This window comes from Capricornis sumatraensis, chromosome 9 (genome assembly GCF_032405125.1).
Source record: "Capricornis sumatraensis isolate serow.1 chromosome 9, serow.2, whole genome shotgun sequence".
Classification (NCBI taxonomy): domain Eukaryota; kingdom Metazoa; phylum Chordata; class Mammalia; order Artiodactyla; family Bovidae; genus Capricornis; species Capricornis sumatraensis.
The window spans coordinates 83,511,866-83,534,017 of NC_091077.1; the positions used below are offsets into that span (position 1 = coordinate 83,511,866).

At 36.0% G+C, this 22,152-nt stretch overlaps 1 protein-coding gene across 1 annotated transcript in view; it reads right to left on the reverse strand.

Moving 5' to 3' along the window:
- EDIL3 (EGF like repeats and discoidin domains 3) overlaps window positions 1-21,575 on the reverse strand; it is a 335,221-nt gene extending 313,646 nt beyond the window's left edge. The window contains exons 1-2 of the mRNA XM_068981124.1: window positions 21,560-21,575; window positions 21,189-21,317 (exon numbers count right to left, since the gene is read on the reverse strand). Coding sequence (XP_068837225.1) covers window positions 21,189-21,317; window positions 21,560-21,575 — 145 coding nt within the window. The remainder of the gene's footprint in view (window positions 1-21,188; window positions 21,318-21,559) is intronic.
- Between the last annotated feature and the right edge of the window lie 577 nt (window positions 21,576-22,152).

A 22,152-nucleotide genomic window follows, 5' to 3' on the forward strand; every position in this document is an offset into this window, starting at 1 on the left:
CTAAATTATCAACTAAAAACTCAACATAAACTGTACTTTAAAGTCAAAATAATGAAATATCAGACTATATATATAAATATATGCCAGTTAAGTTGCTCAGTCGTGTCCGACTCTTTGCAATCCCATGAACCGCAGCACGCCAGGCCTCCTTGTCCATCACTAACTCCCGGAGTTTACCCAAACTCACGTCCATTGAGTCAGTGATGCCATCCAACCATCTAATCCTCTGTCATCCCCTTCTCCTCCTGCCCTCAATCTTTCCCAGCATTAGGGTCTTTTCAAATGAGTCAGCTCTTATAATTATGATTAAATATTTATATCATAAAAGTAAAAAGAGGATTATGTAATAATGATATTCCTTAACTTGCTTCCATTAATATATTGCACAATCTTTTTTATGAAAATATAAAGTAGTATTTTATTTTATGGATAAATCATGGTTTATTTAACCGAGTCTCCACTGAATGAGGGACTTCTAAGGTGGTGCTAGTGGTAAAGAATCTGCCTGCCAATGTAGGAGATTCAAGAGACATGGGTTCAATCCCTGGGTCAGAAAGGGATAACTCTCTCCAGTATTCTGGCCTGGAAAATTCCATGGACAGAGGAGCCTGGCAGGTTATTGTCCATGGGGCCACAGAGAGTCAGACACGACTGAGCAACTAAACACACACACAGCACTAGTGAATGACACTTGGATGGATTTACGGTTTTTCTCTTAGAAATACTATTTCAATGAATAATCAAACTCCATTTGAATGGTGGTAAACAAAAATCAGTTCAGTCGCTCAGTCGTGTCCAACGCTTTGTAACCCCATGGACTGTAGCACACCAGGCCTCCCTGTCCATCACCAACTCCTGGAATTTACCCAAACTCATATCCATTGAGTCAGTGATGCCATCCAACCACCTCATCCTCTGTTACCCCCTTCTCCTCCCACCTTCAATCTTTCCCAGCATCGGGGTCTTTTCAAAAGAGTCAGTCAAACAACTGACTGACTTTGGCCACCAAAGTACTGGAGTTTCAGCTTCAATGTCAGTCCTTCCAGTGAACACTCAGGACTGATCTCCTTTAGGATGGACTGGTTGGATCTCCTTGCAGTCCAAGAGACTCTCAAGAGTTTTCTCCAACACCACAGTTCAAAAGCATCAATTCTTCAGAGCTCAGCTTTCTGAGCAAAATAAATGAGCAAATAATTTCATTAAATAAATAAAAGCCCATAAGCTTAATCACAATATAAACTATTAACTTCTTGTAAATAAGGCTTTTAAAGGAACCTCTTTTATGCTGTCAGCCTATCTTTAGTAACATGCTTCTTAAAAATACTGGACAATATTATTGAGTCAGTGATGCCATCCAACCATCTCATCCTCTGTTACCTCCTTCTCCTCCCACCTTCAATCTTTCCCAGCGTAGGGGTCTTTTCAAAAGAGTCAGTCAAACAACTGACTGACTTTGGCCACCAAAGTACTGGAGTTTCAGCTTCAATGTCAGTCCTTCCAGTGAACACTCAGGACTGGTCTCCTTTAGGATGGACTGGTTGGATCTCCTTGCAGTCCAAGGGACTCTCAAGAGTCTTCTCCAACACCACAGTTCAAAAGCATCAATTTTGTATTTGTAACTTCTTCCCATTAAAGTTACTCCCTTGGATTTGAGTTACTGTTAATGGAGATTAAGTAAAAGTTGCAGTGACCTATGCCCAAACAGAACAAGACACAGGCAAAGAAATGCCTTGAGCTCTGGGCTTGAGCAAATGAAGCTGTGGAGGATCAGATTTCCCTGACCATCACCGTCACCTCAATTGGGGTGTGTAGGGCTGTACATTGAAAATAATATCCTTACACTGAATAGTATACAACTTCAATGTTTAGTAAACTTAATGGTTACTGAAAACAGAAAATTACTTTATTACAAAATATTGACGTGTGTGTGTGTGTGTGTGTGTACAAGCAAGTATTTACTATGCTACGGTTATGACAAATATGACATTTATACCACTAATGAAATTTGAGAAGCCTTTTTAGTAAGATATCATTCGTTTTTCACTACTCGTAAAGAGGAATTCAGAAATTTTATGACGGCTTTGAAATGACAGGCTCCCAAAACACAGATCCACACCTCTGGCTTAATTAAAATATCTTTGAAACTCAAAAGATGAAGGGAATAAAACAGTGGAAGGTGTAACTTAGAAAAGAGCTGAGCTATCTCTGGTGGATCTACCTGTTTCTGTTTGGTCAAGGGCAATTATTGTTTCATGTAGTTTGAACTCATCCCAAGGACACTAACTGGAAGAGATAAAGTACAGTCTCTGCTTGCCTATACAGAACTCGATTAATCTAATGTGCCACTGACTTACTCAGCAGTGAGTTAATGACTGCTATAGAGAATTTTTTCTTGCCTGTTAAAATAGAAGCTAAAATTAAATGTTTTCTCTTCAGACTCGTTAGGACCTTCTTTAAAAGAAAATAGCCAGTGTATCCACATTTAGGTGCTAATCAAATGACATTGACAATGTAATTTCCCTGTCTTCAAAACTTGGCTCCCTGGGCTGAATTTTTCGTTAATTGGGATGTCTTTAAGGAACTCAACTGAAAAAAAGTGGACAGGTCTAACTTTGAGACAATGAAAACGAATAAAGATACCGGTATTCAGGGGGAGCCCAAGCCCCATTCCTGTTATCTTTGAGGTAATTTTCAAGGTGTGAATGCACACTATTAACTTTTACTTTTCCAAACCATCAAGAAACAGTCTAGGAAACAGCCTGTTCAGATAACAGGATGTAAAGAACTTCACATAAATAAAAGTTTAAATCCAAACCCAAATTAAAGATCATTTAGTCTAACTTGCCAACAAAAATCTCAAAGTTGCTTCGAAACTTCTAGCGGCAGGGAACTCTAAACTCAGAAAGAAACATGTCATATCACTCTCCCAAAGATAGCCTCTGGAAAACAAAGGAATAATGGGTCTTTGACGTACCAGCCATTCAAATATTTGAAGACAAGTATATAATTCTCTTTACTGAGACAAACATCTCTACTTAATTTTATAATCATAACATACAACCTGGCCATCCTTTTTTTGTTAACTATTTCTTGATAAATTGTAAGAATTAAAGATTTTAAAATTAAATTAAAAAAAATTAATTAAAAAAAAATAAAGCAATGTGGAGGAACTCTCAAAAAAAATAATAAAATAAAATGTATCAAGGTCTTTCAAAATGTAGCAACAAAAAAGAAATCTTAGAGCAACAAGAATTGATGTCCAGGTGAGATCTAACTAGCACAAAATGCAATGGCATTATTACCTGACTTCTTTAGGCTACTGAAAGAATTCACTTCCATTCCCTCATTCCTCCTGGGCATCCCTAATAGGTCAGTTGGTAAAGAATTGAGTGATTTTCACTTCACTTCCCTTCCCTCCTTCCTTCAGCCCCATCTTATAGACCAATAGCTAGAATGCTGGGGACAGCCAATCCTATCTCCTTCCCTTTGGAGGGCAAGCTTGAGCAGAAAAAAGAGAAAGGAGAAAATCACGAGGTGACTGTCAAGAAAGAATAGACTGGCTTGCAGGCAATGCTAAAAGTACCTTATAAAAAGGAAAATCTGCAAAAGTTTAAAACCAGGCAAAGCCTTAAAGGTATTCTTCCAATCTTTCACTTTCTCTCCGGCAAAAATATCCAGCTTGCATATATTTCATATGTAGCTGATGAAGTTCACAGAGAGGAAAAGCAAACATTTTCGGCATTGAAACAGTATCCTTAGTGACCGGGACTAGGTATTCACCCAGGTGGATATAAATATTTTGTGGTTTCTCATGGGATTTTTCCACATGTCAATTGACATTTTTAGTCATAGAAGGGTCTCCTGAAAACTATTTTTGAAACTTCATGCTTGTTTCTTTCAGGAATTATTTCTGGTTAGAAATTCTAGGCTAGAAATTAGCACTGATTTCAGTCAATAAGCCACACTGAGCCTTTTCCAAATCAACTACCTATTACACTAGGTCTTATTGAAAACAATCACAACAGTTAATGAATTTGAAAAAGAGACTTATCTTTGAGGCAGAAAAAAAAAATGTAATGGAAAAAACAGTACAATTTAATCCTAAAAAAAAGAGAAGCCTGAGGTAGTACTTAAAAATTATCACAACTTTTGTTAAGAGTTTTGGACTGTTTTGTTTTTGTGTTTGTATGCTTCAATTATATTAGGAAAAGAGATTACAGAATCATGTTCCTGGGATAATACTGTTAATAACGCTGAAATCTCTATTATAGAAATAGTTCAAGAAGATCGACTAAAAGCCCTATACAGCACAGAGCCAAACCACTATCCTGTTCGGCTCTTCATCATCTCCACAAACCCCACACAGTCTAGAAAAGCGCTCCCGCCAATTCTTCCAGAAGGTTCCCAAGCTTCTTATCTTTGTGCTTTTTATCATATGGAAGAGACTGCTAGGCTACAGAACAAGGAGTCACAAAGAGTCAGGCAGGACTTGGTGACTAAACAACAAACTTTGCTGAAAACGTGTCTACCAAATAATTTTACTCGTGAAGTGCACTTTTATCCCATCCCATCTCAAAAGCCTTCTCACCCATCAAATTTGATCCTTGGGACTGGAATTAACCTTTCCTCCACCTGATACCCACAGTATTTATTTTTTCTCCTCTTAGGATAATTATTTTCTGCATTGTGCAATGACTATTGATGTGTGTGTTGTAGTCTTTCCCAAATGTATCTCAAAGTCAAGCTCTTTATCTTGGGGGCATAAACAAAGAGAAGAGTATACCCTGGGGTGAGGAACAGCTTTCCAGAGATGCTCGGTAATAATCATTAAATGGAAGATTCTAGTTTTCTTTCTGCTCTGTGATTCTATCTTTATGCAAAGCCACAGAGAGCTTATTGTTGATGGATCACATCTAAGAACCTAATATTAATATGCTGTCATAAATTCTAACTTCATATTTATTATGCCTTTACAGGATTTCCATTTTGCAATCTTATAAAAAAACAAATTCATAAGTTATTTGCTGTAAGCATAAGGAAAGCTCTATTCCAGAAAGACCAATTCCTAATTATGCAAACATTACTTACATTACTCATAATTTTCAAATAATAAAACATAGGGTTCTCTTTTTTCCCATAATAAGTGAGGTGATTTGTCAAATTATACACTGAGGAAAAGGAAATTTTGAAAAATTAAAAGCTGACAGCTAAATTGCCCCCAGTTTGCGTATTGAAGCACAAGCAGAAAAAATCCTGACATAAAAATAATAGGTCAGGATTTATTGGACATTTCAACAATATTATTAATGACTGAAATGATGGAAGAATATTCAGGAACTTCAAAATTTGATTTCTGCATATGTTTGAATTGTCTATAAGGTTTAATTATATTTATTTACTTATTTGTACAACTCCTACATAGCTTTTATTACAAATCAGGAATAATCCTAAGAACCTTATATATATAAATCACTTAATTTGAACAAAATCTCTTTGAAGTTGATACTTAGTTATTACCCAGATTTTACAGATAAGTAACAAAGTCATCAAGAGGTTAATCAACTTGGCCAAAGTAACAGAGACAGTAAATAGAAGAGTCAGAATTTGAATTCAGTCTGGCTGAGCTCTTGATCAAAATATCATGATACAGTTCTTTAAAGAATGTGTTTCTACAGAATTCCAAGAGCATGATCAGCATGAAAACACTGGAAATACAGGTTTTATTATTATTATTATTGCTATTGTATCTCTAGGTTCTCTCTGTTTTGCCTCTTGAGAAATCTTGTGCAGGTCAGGAAGCAACAGTTAGAACTGGACATGGAACAACAGACAGGTTCCAAAGAGGAAAAGGAGTACATCAAGGCTGTATATTGTCACCCTGCTTATTTAACTTATATGCAGAGCACATCATGAGAAACACTGGACTGGATGAAGACTGCTGGGAGAAATATCAGTAACCTCAGAGAAGCAGAACACCACCCTCATGGCAGAAAGTGAAGAAGAACTAAAAAGCCTCTTGATGAAAGTGAAAGAGGAGAGTGAAAAAGTTGACTTAAAGCTCAACATTCAGAAAACGAAGATCATGGCATCCGGTCCCATCACTTCATGGCAAATAGATGGGAGAAACAGTGGAAACAGTGGCAGACTTTATTTTGGGGGGTTCCAAAATCACTGCAGATGCTGACTGCAGCCATGAAATTAAAAGACGCTTACTCCTTGAAAGGAAAGTTATGACCAAGCTAGACAGCATATTAAAAAGCAGAGACATTACTTTGCAAACGGTCCATCTAGTTAAGGCTATGGTTTTCCCAGTAGTCATGTATGGATGTGAGAGTTGGACTATAAAGAAAGCTGAGCACCGAAGAATTGATGCTTTTGAACTGTGGTGTTGGAGAAGACTCTTGAGAGTCCCTTGGACAGCAAGGAGATCCAACCAGTCCATCCTAAAGGAGATCAGTCCTGGGTTTTCATTGGAAGGACTGATGCTGAAGTTGAAACTCCAATACTTGGGCCACTTGATGCGAAGAGCTGACTCATTTGAAAAGACCCTGATGCTGGGAAAGATTGAAGGTGAGAGAAGAAGGGGATGACAGAGGATGAGATGGTTGGATGGCATCACCAACTCAACCGACATGAGTTTGAGTGAACTCCAGGAGTTGGTGATGGACAGGGAGGCCTGGCATGCTGCAGTCCATGGGGTCTCAAAGAGTCAGACACGACTGAGTGACTAAACTGAACTGATCCATCAGCGTATGTGTAATAGGTACACTTTAATTTGGATACAAACACTGGACTGTGGAAACAGGCTGGAGCAAATTTTCAGGTTTATTACGTACATTTGTCTCTGAACAGGAATCTATGACCTGGGTATAGTCATTCTGTTTATCTCAGAACCCCTTTCCCAATACTGAGATTGGTATTTCTTTAACTGTTTATTTCAATATTATTGCAAGAATAATACATAGATTAGCCTTTTAATGGATAGAGTACTCTAAAAGCACTATTAAAAGGGAAAAGGGTGAAAGAAAAGAATGTCCTTGGCATTATGGTGATTGGCAAACTGCTTAAATGCCCAACTTCAACATTTAATACATGGCCTTATACCCAGAATGATTATGAGGCCAGCCTTACCACAGAAATTTTAAGTCAACAAACCATTGTGGTGATAATATAGCTCAACCTCCATAGCTGAATAATTAATGGAAGCTGACAAAGGTCTGAGCATGTTCTGTGATGAACCTTGATTTATGCCATTTATACCATTTATGCCATTCAGTCAATTCCATTGACTGAAATAGAGATGAGTTGACATAAACATAGGTCTTATTGAAAATATTTAGTAGCTAATGTGTTGATGAGTAGCAGTAATGAGTTCTATACTCAATTGCTGGCTATGATTTGGATGAAGCATTTGGGGATCTGATTTCTCAATTAAAATGTTACCAGGCAAAGACACTGTGGGGGTTTACCAATGTGCTATGCAAAGAAGGTGGTAATTCTTACTTAAAATTTGCTATATTTTAGAAGGATTAGTACTAAAGAAAACACCCTTATCTGTGGTTCTTTTCCTGAGAAACCAAAATTGTGTCCTCCCTACTTTATTTTACAAGCTTTGATAAATATAAAGAGAACAGTAAATACTGATTATTTTCTATTTCAAATCATAGTTTAGTGAATTTTATACTTTCTTAGGGAAAAATTAAATAAATCCTGAAAAAAATTAAATTAAATCCTGAAAAGGATTTGGCTAAATTCTCTCTCATAATATGACTCATTTAAAAATTATGTGTTGTTACTATACTTCAAGTATGGATTACAGAATTTGCTTTCACATAAATACTTTGATATATGCTGAACAATAAATTTTCCATAAGCACAAGTTGTCTTGATGCGTCACCCTGGTTTCCTATGGCTTCAGGAACTGTGGCCAAATAAGCCTTCCAACACAGTGACATCTACTTGAAGCTCCTCGAGAAACGATCCATGCCTTCTGTTTCATTGTAGTAACCATTATGCTTTACCCTAGCAATTCCTTGTAACAAAAAGTATGATTCTAGCACATAATAGGTGCCAATATTTGTTGATCAATCTAATTCACTAATATTAAATACTACAGAGAATTCAAATAGCTTTAAAGAAATATCAACCTATCAAAATACAAATTTCAATGAATCTTTAATGCTTCTTCGCTTTCTCTTCATTGTACCTTCTATGTAATTAATGCTAAGTGGGAGCTTTCTTTTCATTCTACCTTCTATGCAATTAATGCTAAGTGGGAAGAGGACAGCAAATGTTCTGTCATGCATCTAACAGCCTTTCACTTTCCACTAGAAACATACCTATTTTTCCCCTACTTTGTACCTTTATCGAACCTTCTTAGGTTTTCCTTCCCTAGTCATTCTCAGTCTCTTCCATCTTCTAGATGTTCTAGAGCCATTTTTAAGATTTCTTTGATAAAATGCCTCTCCTCCTCTCCTTGGCCTCTTATTTTTAGAGAATAGCCTTTTCCTAACAGTTTTTTTTTTTTTTTTAAATCAGTCTAACTGAATTGGTAAAAAATTTCATTATTTTATATGAGTATTTATAGTTTGCCCTTTTTAAGGATAAACTATTAAAACAAGGACTATTAAAAAAAGTCCTTTTAAAATGATCTATGGCCTTATTTAACTGTTTAAGTAAATAATAGAAGGGGATGTAGCCTTCGTGTGTGTGTGTGTGTTAGTCACTCAGTTGTGTCCAACTCTTTGCAGCCCCACGGACAGCAGCTGCCAGGCCAGCCTGTCCGTGGAATTCTCCAGGCAAGAATACCGGAGTGGGTTGCCATTTCCTATCCCAGTAGCCTTCATATGGTATTTTTAAAATACATTTGATAGGAAAACAATCTCTTCTTTTAATAAGTATATTTTTCTCCTCCTATTATACAAATAACTCCAAATCCACATTATTATGATTTAGTGAATTTAAGCCCGTTAAGCCTTCTTTTCACCAAAAAACCCATCATGATGACTGTTTACCTTCCCTACATAATACTCTTGATAGTAAAGTTCTCAAATAACTATTACCCAACCATTTACTTTTAAGTATTTAGTCTAAGGAGACAGTGGTGAACACACACACACACACACACACACACACAATTTAGTTAGAAGAATATTTACCAAAATGTCAATAGAAGAAATTTATATGGAACTTATATGTCCAAAAATAGGGGCTGGCTGAATAAAACGAAAGTAGATGATAGAATGTTAGCTGGATATTTTAATGTCAGGAAAGAATTTTTAATGAAATGGAAAGATATTAATATCATATCTTAAGTGAAAAGGAGTGATCAGAGAATATGCTACATACAGTAAGTTTTATGCACATGCATGTATACACATATAGACAATTTTATATAAAGATGTCAGTTTAATTTGCTATGACTCTTTATATCACTGTAATACAGTGTTCTAGGTGACTCAGTGGTAAACAATCTGCCTACCAATGCAGGATACACAGGAGACGTGGATTCAGCACGCAGTTTGGGAAGATCTCCTGGATTAGGAAATAGCAACCCACTCCAGCATTCTTGCTGGGAAATCCTATAGACAGAGGAGCCTGGTGGGCTACAATTCAAGGGGTCAGAAAAGGGTCAGACACTACTTAGTGACTAAACAACAAATCCCAAGATAAAAGCGTTCACTTTTCTTCCTGTTAATGGCATTCAGCAACTCAACCTAAAGATAATTACATTTTCATTTTCTTGTTTCTATTGTAATTACAGGAAGAATATTTTGTTTTTTTTTAGCAACATATCAATTTCCTTGAAATAACAGAATCTTAACACCTTGTCAAAGTTGGTTAATGGCAATATTAATTTTTAATGACTTGCTTTGTTTGGGATACCATGGGTTGATGAGTAGTTAATTTAATTGAAAGGAAACAAACAATAGCAACAATTGTTAAAATCAAGCAATAGATTGATGGTGAAAATCACTGAAGAAGATAAAAGCAAGTGACAATATGCTGGCATGTATGCTCACTCACTCAGTCGTGTCCAACTCTCTGCAACCCCATGGACTGTAACCTGCCAGACCCTTGTCCATGGGATTTCCCAGGCAAGAACACTGAAGTGGGTGGCCACTTTCTCCTCCAGGACATGTTCCTGACCCAGGGAATGAATCTGTATCTCCTGAGTCTCCCATATTGGCAGGTAGATTCTTTACCACTGAGACACCTGTAACAGCAGTGGTAGGTCCAAGAAATGGAACAGAAGGTTTAAAAGATTGTTGGACATGCTTTAACTATTCTATAAGTCATTTGCAAGTTTCCTATATATCTCTTTTCAATTAAATTGGAAGAGAATTTTTTTCCAGAGGTTGATGCTAAATTTGTAATTTAGCCTATCACTTAAAAATAGTAATTTTCATAAATGTGGAGAATTGTACATATTGGTAGCACTACAAATCCATTTGGAATCTGAATAAAAAGAAAAATTAATGTCACTACAAATTTTCATGCTTCTAATTTCTTCAATGTATTTTCCTAGATTAAACAGAAAATAATCAAGCTTTGCCTTTTAAAGAATTTTGTACTTTTTCCTCCCTTATAAAAAATAGAGGACTCTTTTGATGAAAATTAGTGTTATACATTTTTTGTATTCATAGTTTCTAACATGAAAATAAATATCCAGAGATGTATCTACATGCTTACCAACTTTTTGCTGCAGTCCATGGGGTTGCAAAGAGTCAAGACACAACTGAGCTACTGAACTGAACTGAACCAACTTTTTGTACCGCTAATAAAAAAGTGAAAAGATCAAATGAAAAAACAGCAGACTAATATTTCAAGGTAAACTGTAGAATTGGCTATAAGTTCTTCGTTTTGCTTTCTCGCCTTTGCAGTGCTGTGCTGCGCTCAGTCACTCGGTTGAGTCCGACTCTTTGTCACTGCATGGACTGCAGCCTGCCGGGCTCCTCTGTCCATGGGATTCTCCAGGCAAGAATACTGGGGTGGGTTGCCATGCCCTCCTCCAGGGGATCCTCCCAACCCAGGGACTGAACCCAGGTTTCTCGCATTGCAGGTAGATTCTTTACCATCTGAGCCACCAGGGAAGACCTGCCTTAGAAAAGTGGAAAATCCTCCCAACAAAACTATGCTTGGTTAATGTGGTACAGGCTAAGATTCGGTAAGTGCTTGTAACTGGGATTTGGTCTTTCTCACTGCTTTTGGGACCTTTCCATGACCACTATGTAAGGGAGCGTGAGCTGTCAGAGACACGCCAACCCATCCAAGCCATCTTCTTCCACTAGGCAGTACTTGTTAACCAGGACACCACTTATACAACTCACAGAATTGTGAGATGAATTGTTATTGTTTAAACCCACTAAATTTGGGATTTGTTAAGCAGAAAAAGCTTAATAATACACATCTATCACTTCATTCAGGAGATATTTATTTCTAACTAATGGGAAGGGTATACTTAGGGGGAAAAAAAGAGACTGGTTTAAATGGTATATATCAAGAAAAAGAATTTATACACTGTCTTTTATTAAAATTAAAAGCCTTACCACACAGTGACACTCATCTTTTGGCTGGGCAAGAGAGGATTTCTGTGTTTGATATTTTCTGAAGTTCTTTGATGTTATATTGATATATATGATCTCTGAAGTTAGTATATAATTGGGTTTGGAATTTCAAGTTAACAAAATCTAATCATTATAATTAACAGTAAACACAAAACAATTTCAAAATTAATAAGCTGGTTTATATGCTATGTTATAAAAATTTATATGTGTATATATAATAAAATTATTTTTCTATAATATATGCAAAATAAGTGGCAAAATATTTCCCTTAAATTATTAATTCTGTCATCTTAACTGCAAAATTCTGTTTGTATGAATACATACTTAATCATTTTTACTATCAAAAAATTAACTAAACATAACTCTGAAAATAAATCCCTTTGACTCTCACTGACTGAGAAATTTCTAAACTATCATGCATGGCTAGCAGCTTTTGAGAAAAGATTTTAGTGTATGCAGAAGAGCTCTCGTTATGATAATTTCAAGAAATATGGGTTTAATCATGAATTATCCTTCCTTAATCCAAGAAGTAATCTTAAGTGGAAAAGCTGATAACTACTCATAATTTCATGTAATAAATGAATAATTTAACTGAAATTTACCAAATCTCTCTCTCATTTGGTAACCAAAATTCAGAAATCTAAAAATAGCCTCATTCACCCAAGGGATCCACTTGAAGCTTGTTAATATTCTGATATTTCGTTATCAGTAACAAGAAGTCTTTTAGACAGAGTCAGTCAGTCTTTGCTACACTATTTGAAATTCTGACACTGATCACCCTCTAAAAGATAAATATGAATGTGGCTATGCATGGAATAAGATGTGCCGTGGAAATTGGTAGTTTTTTCTTTTAAATTTTTATGAAATACTTTGTGTTTTGGAGGGAAATGTAACTAATTTATCATAATGAAATGCAAGCAGAAGGACAGATGAGCAGTGAAGGCCACAAATTTAAAAGAGATCTGAGGGCCGCAAATTTAAAAGAACCTGAATTCATGTTCGAAATCGGATACCGACTACCAAAAGGAAATGAGTTTTGATGGAGTACTACAGAAGAGGACAAAAGACATAATAGGATAAAGCATCTTCATGTTTATTGTTTTTTTCCCTAAATGAGAAAATCTGATCAGAAGCCAGTAAAATGACAGAGAGAATAAAGAGGAAGAACAAGAAATGAAATGATATGCTAACTTTGTTACCCTGAACCGAACAGGGTAACTTTGTTACCCTGAACTCTCAGAAACACAGGTATTTTGAATTCTAAAAGTAATGATAGATTTTACATTACTATCAAATGCCAATGTTTACATCCTTTGTTTTCAGACTGATAGCTTTAATAGGTTAAATGTATGCTAAATATTATTGACATATCTACATAGGTCATTCAATATAGTTTATTCTTAGTAAAATACAAGCTAAGGTTGTATACCATATTTCTGAATCATAAAGACATCACAGTTCATCTGAAAAGAAAACCCCGCTTTACCTAAATTTCTCTTTAGTTACTGTCCTCACTCTCCCATCCATATGCAACAAGGGCATCAGCTCCTCTCTCTGTTCAAACATCAACCTCTCAATCTTTCCTAATGGTCTGACCAAAACATATATCTACTCTTATTCCAGCTCATACTTGTCTTTATTTTTTAATAGAGCTTACCATGGTAAGTGTAGCGATTTACTGTCTAGTCCCCCTTTAGACTAGAATATTTGTGATATCTTTTTTTAACAGTTATATTCTCACTGCCTGGAAGAGACTCTGGCACAGAGTATACGCTCCATAAATATTTGATGGACAAATAATTGAATAAATTGATGGATGTTTAATATAGCCATTCTCTAAAATTAAGGACTACTTTTTAGAGTAGTTTCAGGTTCACAGAAAAACAGAGGAAGGTACAGAGATTTTCCATATAGTCTCCGACCCCACACATGCATAACACCCCTCATTATCACCACTCCCCACTGAAGTGGTACATTTGCTGCAACTGATTAACTTATATTTACCCATCACAACAGTTCATGGGGTCGCAAAGAATTGGACATGACAGAGTGACTGAAATGAACTGAACTAAACCCACCATAATCATCCAAAGTCTATAGGTTACATTAGAGTTCACACTTGGTGTTGTACATTACATGGGTTTGGACAAATGTATAATAACATGTATCTTACATATACTATAATATCATGCAGATTATTTTTATAACCTAAAATCTTCCTTACTCTGTCTATTCATCCCTATCACCCTTCCCCAGCATCCACTCATCTAACTGTCTCCAGTTTTGGCTTTCCCAGAAGGTCATATAATTGGATTCATACAGTATGTAGCCTTTCGGTCTGGTTCCTTTCACTTAGTCATATGCATTTAAGGATCCTCCATGTCTTTTCATGACTTCATAGCTCATTTTTTAAAGACCTGAATAATATTTCCGTATTTTAAAACATATCTAGGAATACAGGGGAACTTCCTCAACTTGATGAAGAATATCTATAAAAAACTTACAACACCAGCATACTTAATGATGAAAACCTCAAAGCTTTCCCATTAAGATCAGAAATGCTTTTTAAAATATTTACCCGTTTATCTATTCACCTACTGAAGGACATCTTGGTTGCTTCCAAGGTTTGGCAAATATGGACAAGGTTGCTATAAGTATCTGTGTGCAGGTTCATGTAGACTTAAAGTTTTCAACTTCTTTTGGCAAATACCAAGGAACATGATAGCTGGATCATAAGGTGAGCATATATTTTGCTTTGTAAAAAAACTGCCAAACTATTTTCCAAAGTGTCTGTAACATTTTGCATTCTCATCAATAATGAATGAAAGTTTCTATTGCGTTATCTGCTTTCTAGCACATAGTATTCCAGCATTCAGTATTGTCAGTGTTTTAGAGTTTGGTTATTCTGAGAGGTGTGCAGTGGTATCTCATTGTTTTAGTTTGCATTTCCTTGACAACACATGATGTGGAATATCTTTTCATATGTTCATTTGTTTTCTCTATGTCTTCTTTCTTCCCAGTCTTCGTACTTCCTTTGGTTGTCTTACTGCATTATATAGCACTTATAGTAGAATATTAGAACCGAGTGATGATACAGGTCATCCTTGCCTTGTTTCTGATCTTAGTGGGAAAGCTTTGAATTTCTCAGCATTAAGTATGACAGTAACTCGTAGGGTTTTTTTTATAAATATTCTTTATCAGGTTGAGGAAGTTGCCCTGTATTCCTGGCTACTTTATAAAAAAAAAAATTCCTCTAAATCTTCTAGGTGCCACAATTGATTCCAGCAAAATTGATCTTGGCAAGACCATAGTCTTGCCGTAAGTCACATGTAATCAATGTAAATGTTTGCCTTGGTCAACTTCTCCACGGTATTTGGGCATAGCTGATCACTCATTCCTGTCTGCTCTTAACTTTGGCAGCAAAACCCTTTCCTGGTTTATCTTCTGTCTCCCTAACCACTCTTTCTCAGGCTTCTTTATAGATTTTACTTTCTCTTCCTATTGCTTAATTCTTGGTCCTCTCATTTCACAAGCTGTTCTACTTCTGGACAGACTCATACACTCCCTGAGCTTAAATAACTATCTGGATAATTATGACTTCCAAACCTGTTCCTGCTGTCTTTACTACTATCTAGCAGATTCCTCCAATTCAGTAAATGAAATATTCGTTTTCTGCCTTCCAGTCCCTTGTATCCTCAACATTCACTGTCTCAGTAAATGGCACCAAGTTGCTCAGGCATCAGACATTTGAGACGTTTCTTCTTTTTCCTCCCTTTATGCAAACTCCTTTTATTCAATAACCCTATAAGTCATGAATAATATATTGCATTCTTTAAATACTTTAATTGAATACTTCAAATACTTTAATACTTACTGACTCTCTCCTTTTCATCCTGTTCCTGACCCAGGATAAGATCATCAAGTCTGACCTGGTTTCTGCTGTAGCCTACAAATTGTCTCCTAACTTACTTTGCTATGATTTTTTTTCCCCCACTGCTCATATTGCAATAGCAGCGGTCTTCTAAAAGCACAAATCCTCTCCATTACTCTTAAAACGAAGTTCAAATTCCTTAGAACATCACTCAATACTGCAGAACCTCCCACCATCACCATTACCAGACTCACAGCTTTCGGCCTGGTGGATTAAAATTATTCTTTGGAAACATGTCAAAATACTATTTTTTTTTCAGGTAGGCATGCATTCTCTGACACCAGCTTTAAAGAGGACAACTGCTTTATATTCTTATGGCTCCATCTAGTTCTCCAATCACAAAGTCCATCATATTTATTTATTTATCTGATTTCCAAGCTAAACAGCAATTCCTGTAAATTTTGTTTACCAATGCATCTCTGCCATTACGTAACTACTACTTAGTCAGTGCTTAGTAAATATTTGTTTAAAAATAAGTGAAAGCTAAAATTTTATTTTTTTGAAGTCAATCACATTGTCCCCCTTGATTACATTAATATACTATGTAATTGATTTGTAAAATTTATATTTGTTACTAATTCACCAAATTATTCTGAAAGCATAGAGTGGAGAATTATACCACAGAATTCAGATGCTTTAATAAGTCCCAAGATTTCCATATATGAATGCCAGAGTATTCACTAGCAATAGAAATTTTTCTATGAAGTAAATGTGTCAACGTTTGGCTCAAAACTCCACAGTGCCATCCAGGAATGTGAGTAGGTAATTGGGAAGTAATTTGGGGTTTGATCACACGGTGCTCTGTCTACGAGTCCCCTGGAGAGGGTGGCAGTGTCCAGTGAACATCTGTGCAAACACTGGGAAAACTGGCTGGTCTGCAAGGCAGAGGATGCTAACTAGGCTTTTTTCCCCTTTCCTTTGCTCATAGAGATGCTTTCCTATTGCCTTTTGTGGAGATCAGAAGTGAGTTTTCATAACTCTTAAGAGGCTGAGAACATTGTGTGTACGTGTGTCTGTATAAAGGATATGTGTGGGGGAGGGGCAGACAAAGAGACGGGAAATGACAGAGATAAAATAATGATATTGGAGTACACAGCTAGATCAAGAATTAAGTCCAAAGAAAAGCAATTCTGTCTAGTAAGTGAAGTTCACAAATATGAATAAGTTAATTTCTCCAAACTGCCACAGGTAGTATAGAAATGTAAGTGATGTGAGGATTTGATGTGAGGATTGAATGCAAACAGGGTAAAGTGTTTTGTGCTTATCTGACACTACATGCTTTGAGAGGCACGAATGAAAGCACAAAAATGGATGAGGCTCTCTTTGAAATAAGTAGCATCAAGAAATTAGGTTTGAGGTAAAATCAAAATGCAATTTTTATCAAAATGCAATTTTTATCTCTGAGAGTAGCATATGCTTGATTCCCCCATATACTGCAATAAAGTATATTTTTGATTGTAGAATAAAGAGTAATAATAATGTTTAAACTTAGATCAAACCACACGTTTTTTAAGCTAATATAGATCAGGTTATTTTCTATTCATTGCAAATTTAAGGCAATTTAGAACTTCATATAATCACAAAATGTATATGGTTCAAAAGGCTAACAGAAAGCTTAAACATCTCCATCTTTGGGAGGATTAATGTGAAAGTGAAAATACAGCAGTGCTGACAGTTCAAATAATTTGTCTTTTAAGACAGCACAGCAGCTCAATTCCAGAAAAATAAATGACCCAATCAAAAAATGGGCCAAAGAACTAAACAGACACTTCTCCAAAGAAGGCATATGGATGGCTAACAAACACATGAAAAGATGCTCAACATCACTCATTATCAGAGAAATGCAAATCAAAACCACAATGAGGTACCATTTTATGCCAGTCAGAATGGCTGCAATCCAAAAGTCTACAAGCAATAAATGCTGGAGAGGGTGTGGAGAAAAGGGAACCCTTTTACACTGTTGGTGGGAATGCAAACTAGTACAGCCACTATGGAAAACAGTGTGGAGATTCCTTAAAAAACTGGAAATAGAACTGCCATATGACCCAGCAATCCCACTGCTGGGCATACACACCGAGGAAACTAGAATTGAAAGAGACATGTGTACCCCAATGTTCATCGCAACACTGTTTATAATAGCCAGGACATGGAAGCAACCTCGATGTCCATCAGCAGATGAGTGGATAAGAAAGCTGTGGTACATATACACAATGGAGTATTACTCAGCCATTAAAAAGAATACATTTGAATCAGTTCTAATGAGGTGGATAAAACTGAAGCCTATGATACAGAGTGAAGTAAGTCAGAAAGAAGAACACCAATACAGTATACTAACGCATATATATGGAATTTAGAAAGATGGTAATGATTACCCTGTATGTGAGACAGCAAAAGAGATACAGATGTATAGAACAGCCTTTTGGACTCTGTGGGAGAGGGCGAGGGTGGGATGATTTGAGAGAATTGCATTGAAACATGTATAATATCATATATGAAACGAATCGCCAATCCAGGTTTGATACATGATACTGGATGCTTGGGGCTGGTGCATTAGGATGACTCAGAGGGATGGTACGGGGAGCGAGGGAAAAGGGGTTCAGGATGGGGAACATGTGTATACCTGTGGCAGATTCATGTTGATGGATGGCAAAACCAATACAATATTTTAAAGTAATTGACCTCCAATTAAAATAAATAAATTTATATTAAAAAAATACCTAGAGCTTTTGAGGGCGTTTTTTTTTTTTTTTTGGATAAAATTCTAGTACACTCTGTTCTTCTGCCTCAGCACAACCCAACAGCAGGGAAACAACAGCAATGGCCCCAAAATGTTCCAGTAGTAGATTTTTTTAATTAAAAAGGCAAGGTGGTCTTTACTGATCTAATGTTCATATATTTTGAACCAATTGTTGCTGTTCAGTTGCTCAGTCATGTCAGCTCTTTGCAACTTCATGGGCTGTAGCCCACCACCCTCCACTGTGCTTTGGATTTTCCAGGCGAGAATACTGGAGTGGGTTGCCATTTCCTTCTCTGAGGGACCTTCATAACCTAGGGACCAAACCTGTGTCTCCTGCATTGGCAGGCGGATTCTTTACCTCTGAGCCACAAAGTAAACCCAATACTTAGTTTTAAAGTTGTGAAAAAAATAAGATAGGCTGGATATAAAAGATATTCCTATTAACTATTTTCACTCAATAAATACTTAGTATTTCCTGATTATATGCAAGAGTTAAGAAAGGTGGAAGAAATGTGGGGGCTTCCCAAATAGCACAGTGGTACAGAATCTGCCTGCAATGCAGGAGCTGCAAGAGACACGGGTCTGAACCCTGGGTTGGAAAGATCCCCTGGAATAGGAACGGCAACCCACTTCAGGCTTGTTGCTTGAAGATTCAATGGACAAACAAGCTTGGCAGGCTACAGTCCCCAGGGTTGCAAAGAGCTGGACATGACTGAATGACTGAATACATACACATACAGAAGAAATATTAGGTGCTTTAGTAACAGAGAATACTGGATCTAAGTAAATTTTAATTATATAAGCATTTGATTTTTCAAAGTCTCATTGAACTATGAGGAGTGTGGCAGTATGTTTAGTTTTTAAACTATTGTAGCCTATAGTATCATTCTGATAAAATGACAAATGTTTTTTAAAAATATGGCCCAAAGTATTCAAGTATTTATTTCAAAATTCTATAAAGATACATATCCATATAGTCAAAGCTCTGGTTGCCCAGTGTCATGTGAGAGTTGGACCGTAAAGAAGGCTGAGAACTGAAGAACTGATGTCTTCAAATTGTGGTGCTGGAGAAGACTCCTGAGAATTCCTTGCACAGCAAGGAGAGCAAACCAAGTAATACTAAAGGAAATCAACCTGGGATATTCATTGGAAGTACTGATGCTGAAACTGAAGCTTCAATACTTTGGCCACCTGATGCAATGAGCCAACTCATCGGAAAAGATCCTGATGCTGGGAAAGGTTGAGGGCAAAAGGAGAAGAGGGTGACAGAGGATGAGACAGTTGGATGACATCACTGACTCAATGGACATGAGTTTGAGCAAACTCCTATAGATACTGAAAGGCAGGGAAGTTTGGCATGTTGTCAATGCAACCGCAAAGAGTCAGACATGGTTTAGCAACTGAACAACTGGCTTCTTAATTATTAAAACACATTTGCCTCTTTGATTCCAGATTTGACTTTTGTAAAGTAGCAACCAAAACATTATATACTACAAATCTAAGGCACTGCTGATTTGGGGTCAGTGGACTCAAAATATAACACTAAATTTTAATTCTATTCATATATTTTTGTTAGGAAAACTTATGACTCTAATTTTTCTCAGAGATATAGACTTTTGTAAGGAAAGATTCCTCATATTAAACCCTGAAACTCACTGTACATACTTGGAAACTTGTCAAAGTAGTTAAAAGTTGTATTCCTATAACACTGCATCAAATCCCCTAAACTAGCAGCAAGTTAATAAAAGATTTACAAGAGAATTGTCTTTGAAATGAATCAAATGAGTATAGTATCTGTTAGCAATAACGTAATTAACTTTTTCAAATATACTACATTCTTACCAATGTAACATAAAAAATACAAGTGAGATACACTTGTACTTTAAAAAGTAAAGCACACTAAAATGTAAAAGGTAGTAGCCAAAAATGACTAGTTAGTGGTTTTATTTAATTATTCTTTCATTCATTCAACAGTTATTGGGTTCCTATTGCACATTAACTAGGTCAGATACATCATTGCATTAGATGCAATGATGAGTAACACACTGATCCCTTACTATAGACACAATTACTTCTCTTCTTCAAAACTATTTTTAAAATGCTATGAAAACTTCTGAGTTCCAAAGTTTATGCTGGTTGACTGAACTTTAATCCAATATATAATTTAGTTTTCCTGTATTGAACAGATAAAATCTACTTTTTTCTTCTTAGTATTGACATGAAAAAGACAATTTTTTTTCAGACATAACCATGATATTACTTTTAATCAGAGGAAAAAATATCTATATGAATTTACATAGCGTTAAATTATTTAAAGTACCATTACCTTCTCAATGGGGAATAATTTTGAAATTATGGAAGCTATCCTGAATCCATAATGATATATGCCAGTGAAGTACTTCACACATGAAAACATTTTGAAATGTGATCACTGACTGATATTTATCAAGCATGTTGTTGAAATTCTGAAGAACAATCCAGCTGGAATAATTTTTCTTTCATCATATAGTCTTAGAAAAATAATGATTAAAATAGCTATAAAATATTGATGAATATTTTCAGGCATTAAAATAACTTCTATTTTATTTACAGTGACTGTTTAACTTGACTAAATTGACTTGGAAATTACTTTCCAGTGAAAATAAAATTTAAATGTATATTACTATTACAAAGATAAGAAATTTATTATATTCAAGTAATACATGTAGTGCCTTTAAAGTATAATGTTAATCACTAAGTCATATTTTTAAATTATTTGTGAGCACTACAAATAATAACATAATTTAAATATTAAATAAAAATGTTACAATTGAGAGACCAACAGAAGATTACACTAATTAGCAACACACAGCAATCTTATAGAGAGCACCCATAACGCACTCATCTCCAAATGTGTCAGTCATTCATGAAAACAACGATGACAGCTATTGAAATGCTTAAATCTTGCACTTACCAACCTCCACAACACTAGAACAGTTGGGGCCTGTAAAGCCATCTGGACACTTGCAGGAAAAGGAACCATCAGAAGATCCTGACAAGCAGATACCCCCATTTTCACAAGGATTGGGATCACAAATATCACCTGAGAAATAAAGAAACAGATATTGACTGTTTTTGCCTTAGGTACTAAACTGTATTATTTCATAACCCCCACTCATCTTCCTTTGTAAAATCACAATACGTTATACAGATTTATAGATAAGGTAGGCAAGACCCATTTGAAACCATGTGCTTCTAAAAGAAATGGTATGTAACAAGGTTAAAATGAAATTTTTCAATTCAAACATTGCATACTAAACTGCATACTAAAAGCAAGTAATGTACTTTGGAGTTCTTCCATTATGTGTAAATGAAAGATTTTCTAATTTGTTAAAGATTAACCAAAACGTCTGTAGTTGACTGGTCTGCTAATTACTCCTATAAATAACCTATCTATATCCGCACACTTTACTTGATAACTTTGCAAGTTCTCTCAGTAAAGGGGGTGTTTATTTCTTGATGTCTAGAGTCTGGGCTTATCCATGTGACTTGCTTTGGCCAGTAGGGTGTTAAGAGACTTAAAGTCAGTTGATATTTGATAAAACATTTGAATAATTCTGCTTCCTTTCTTAGAACTCTGCCACAGCCCTGAGAGTAAATTCAGCCTAGCCTGCTCAAGAGAACTGAGAGAAAACATGCACGGAAAGAGAAATAACTTGTGCAGTAACCAAAACCAAAAACACGTGGCATGGCTTTAATACAGGGAGTCGATGGAATCTGGAAAAGTACTGAAAGAATGGCCACAGAAGGCTAGAAAAATGGGTTCTCTGTGCTATATAGAGATGCAGTTGGTAAGACTATCACCTGAGGAAACTTTTGTGAAAGCAAATGTACCTAATAAGCTACTGTAAATGAGTAAAGGCGTTTGTAAGCAGAAT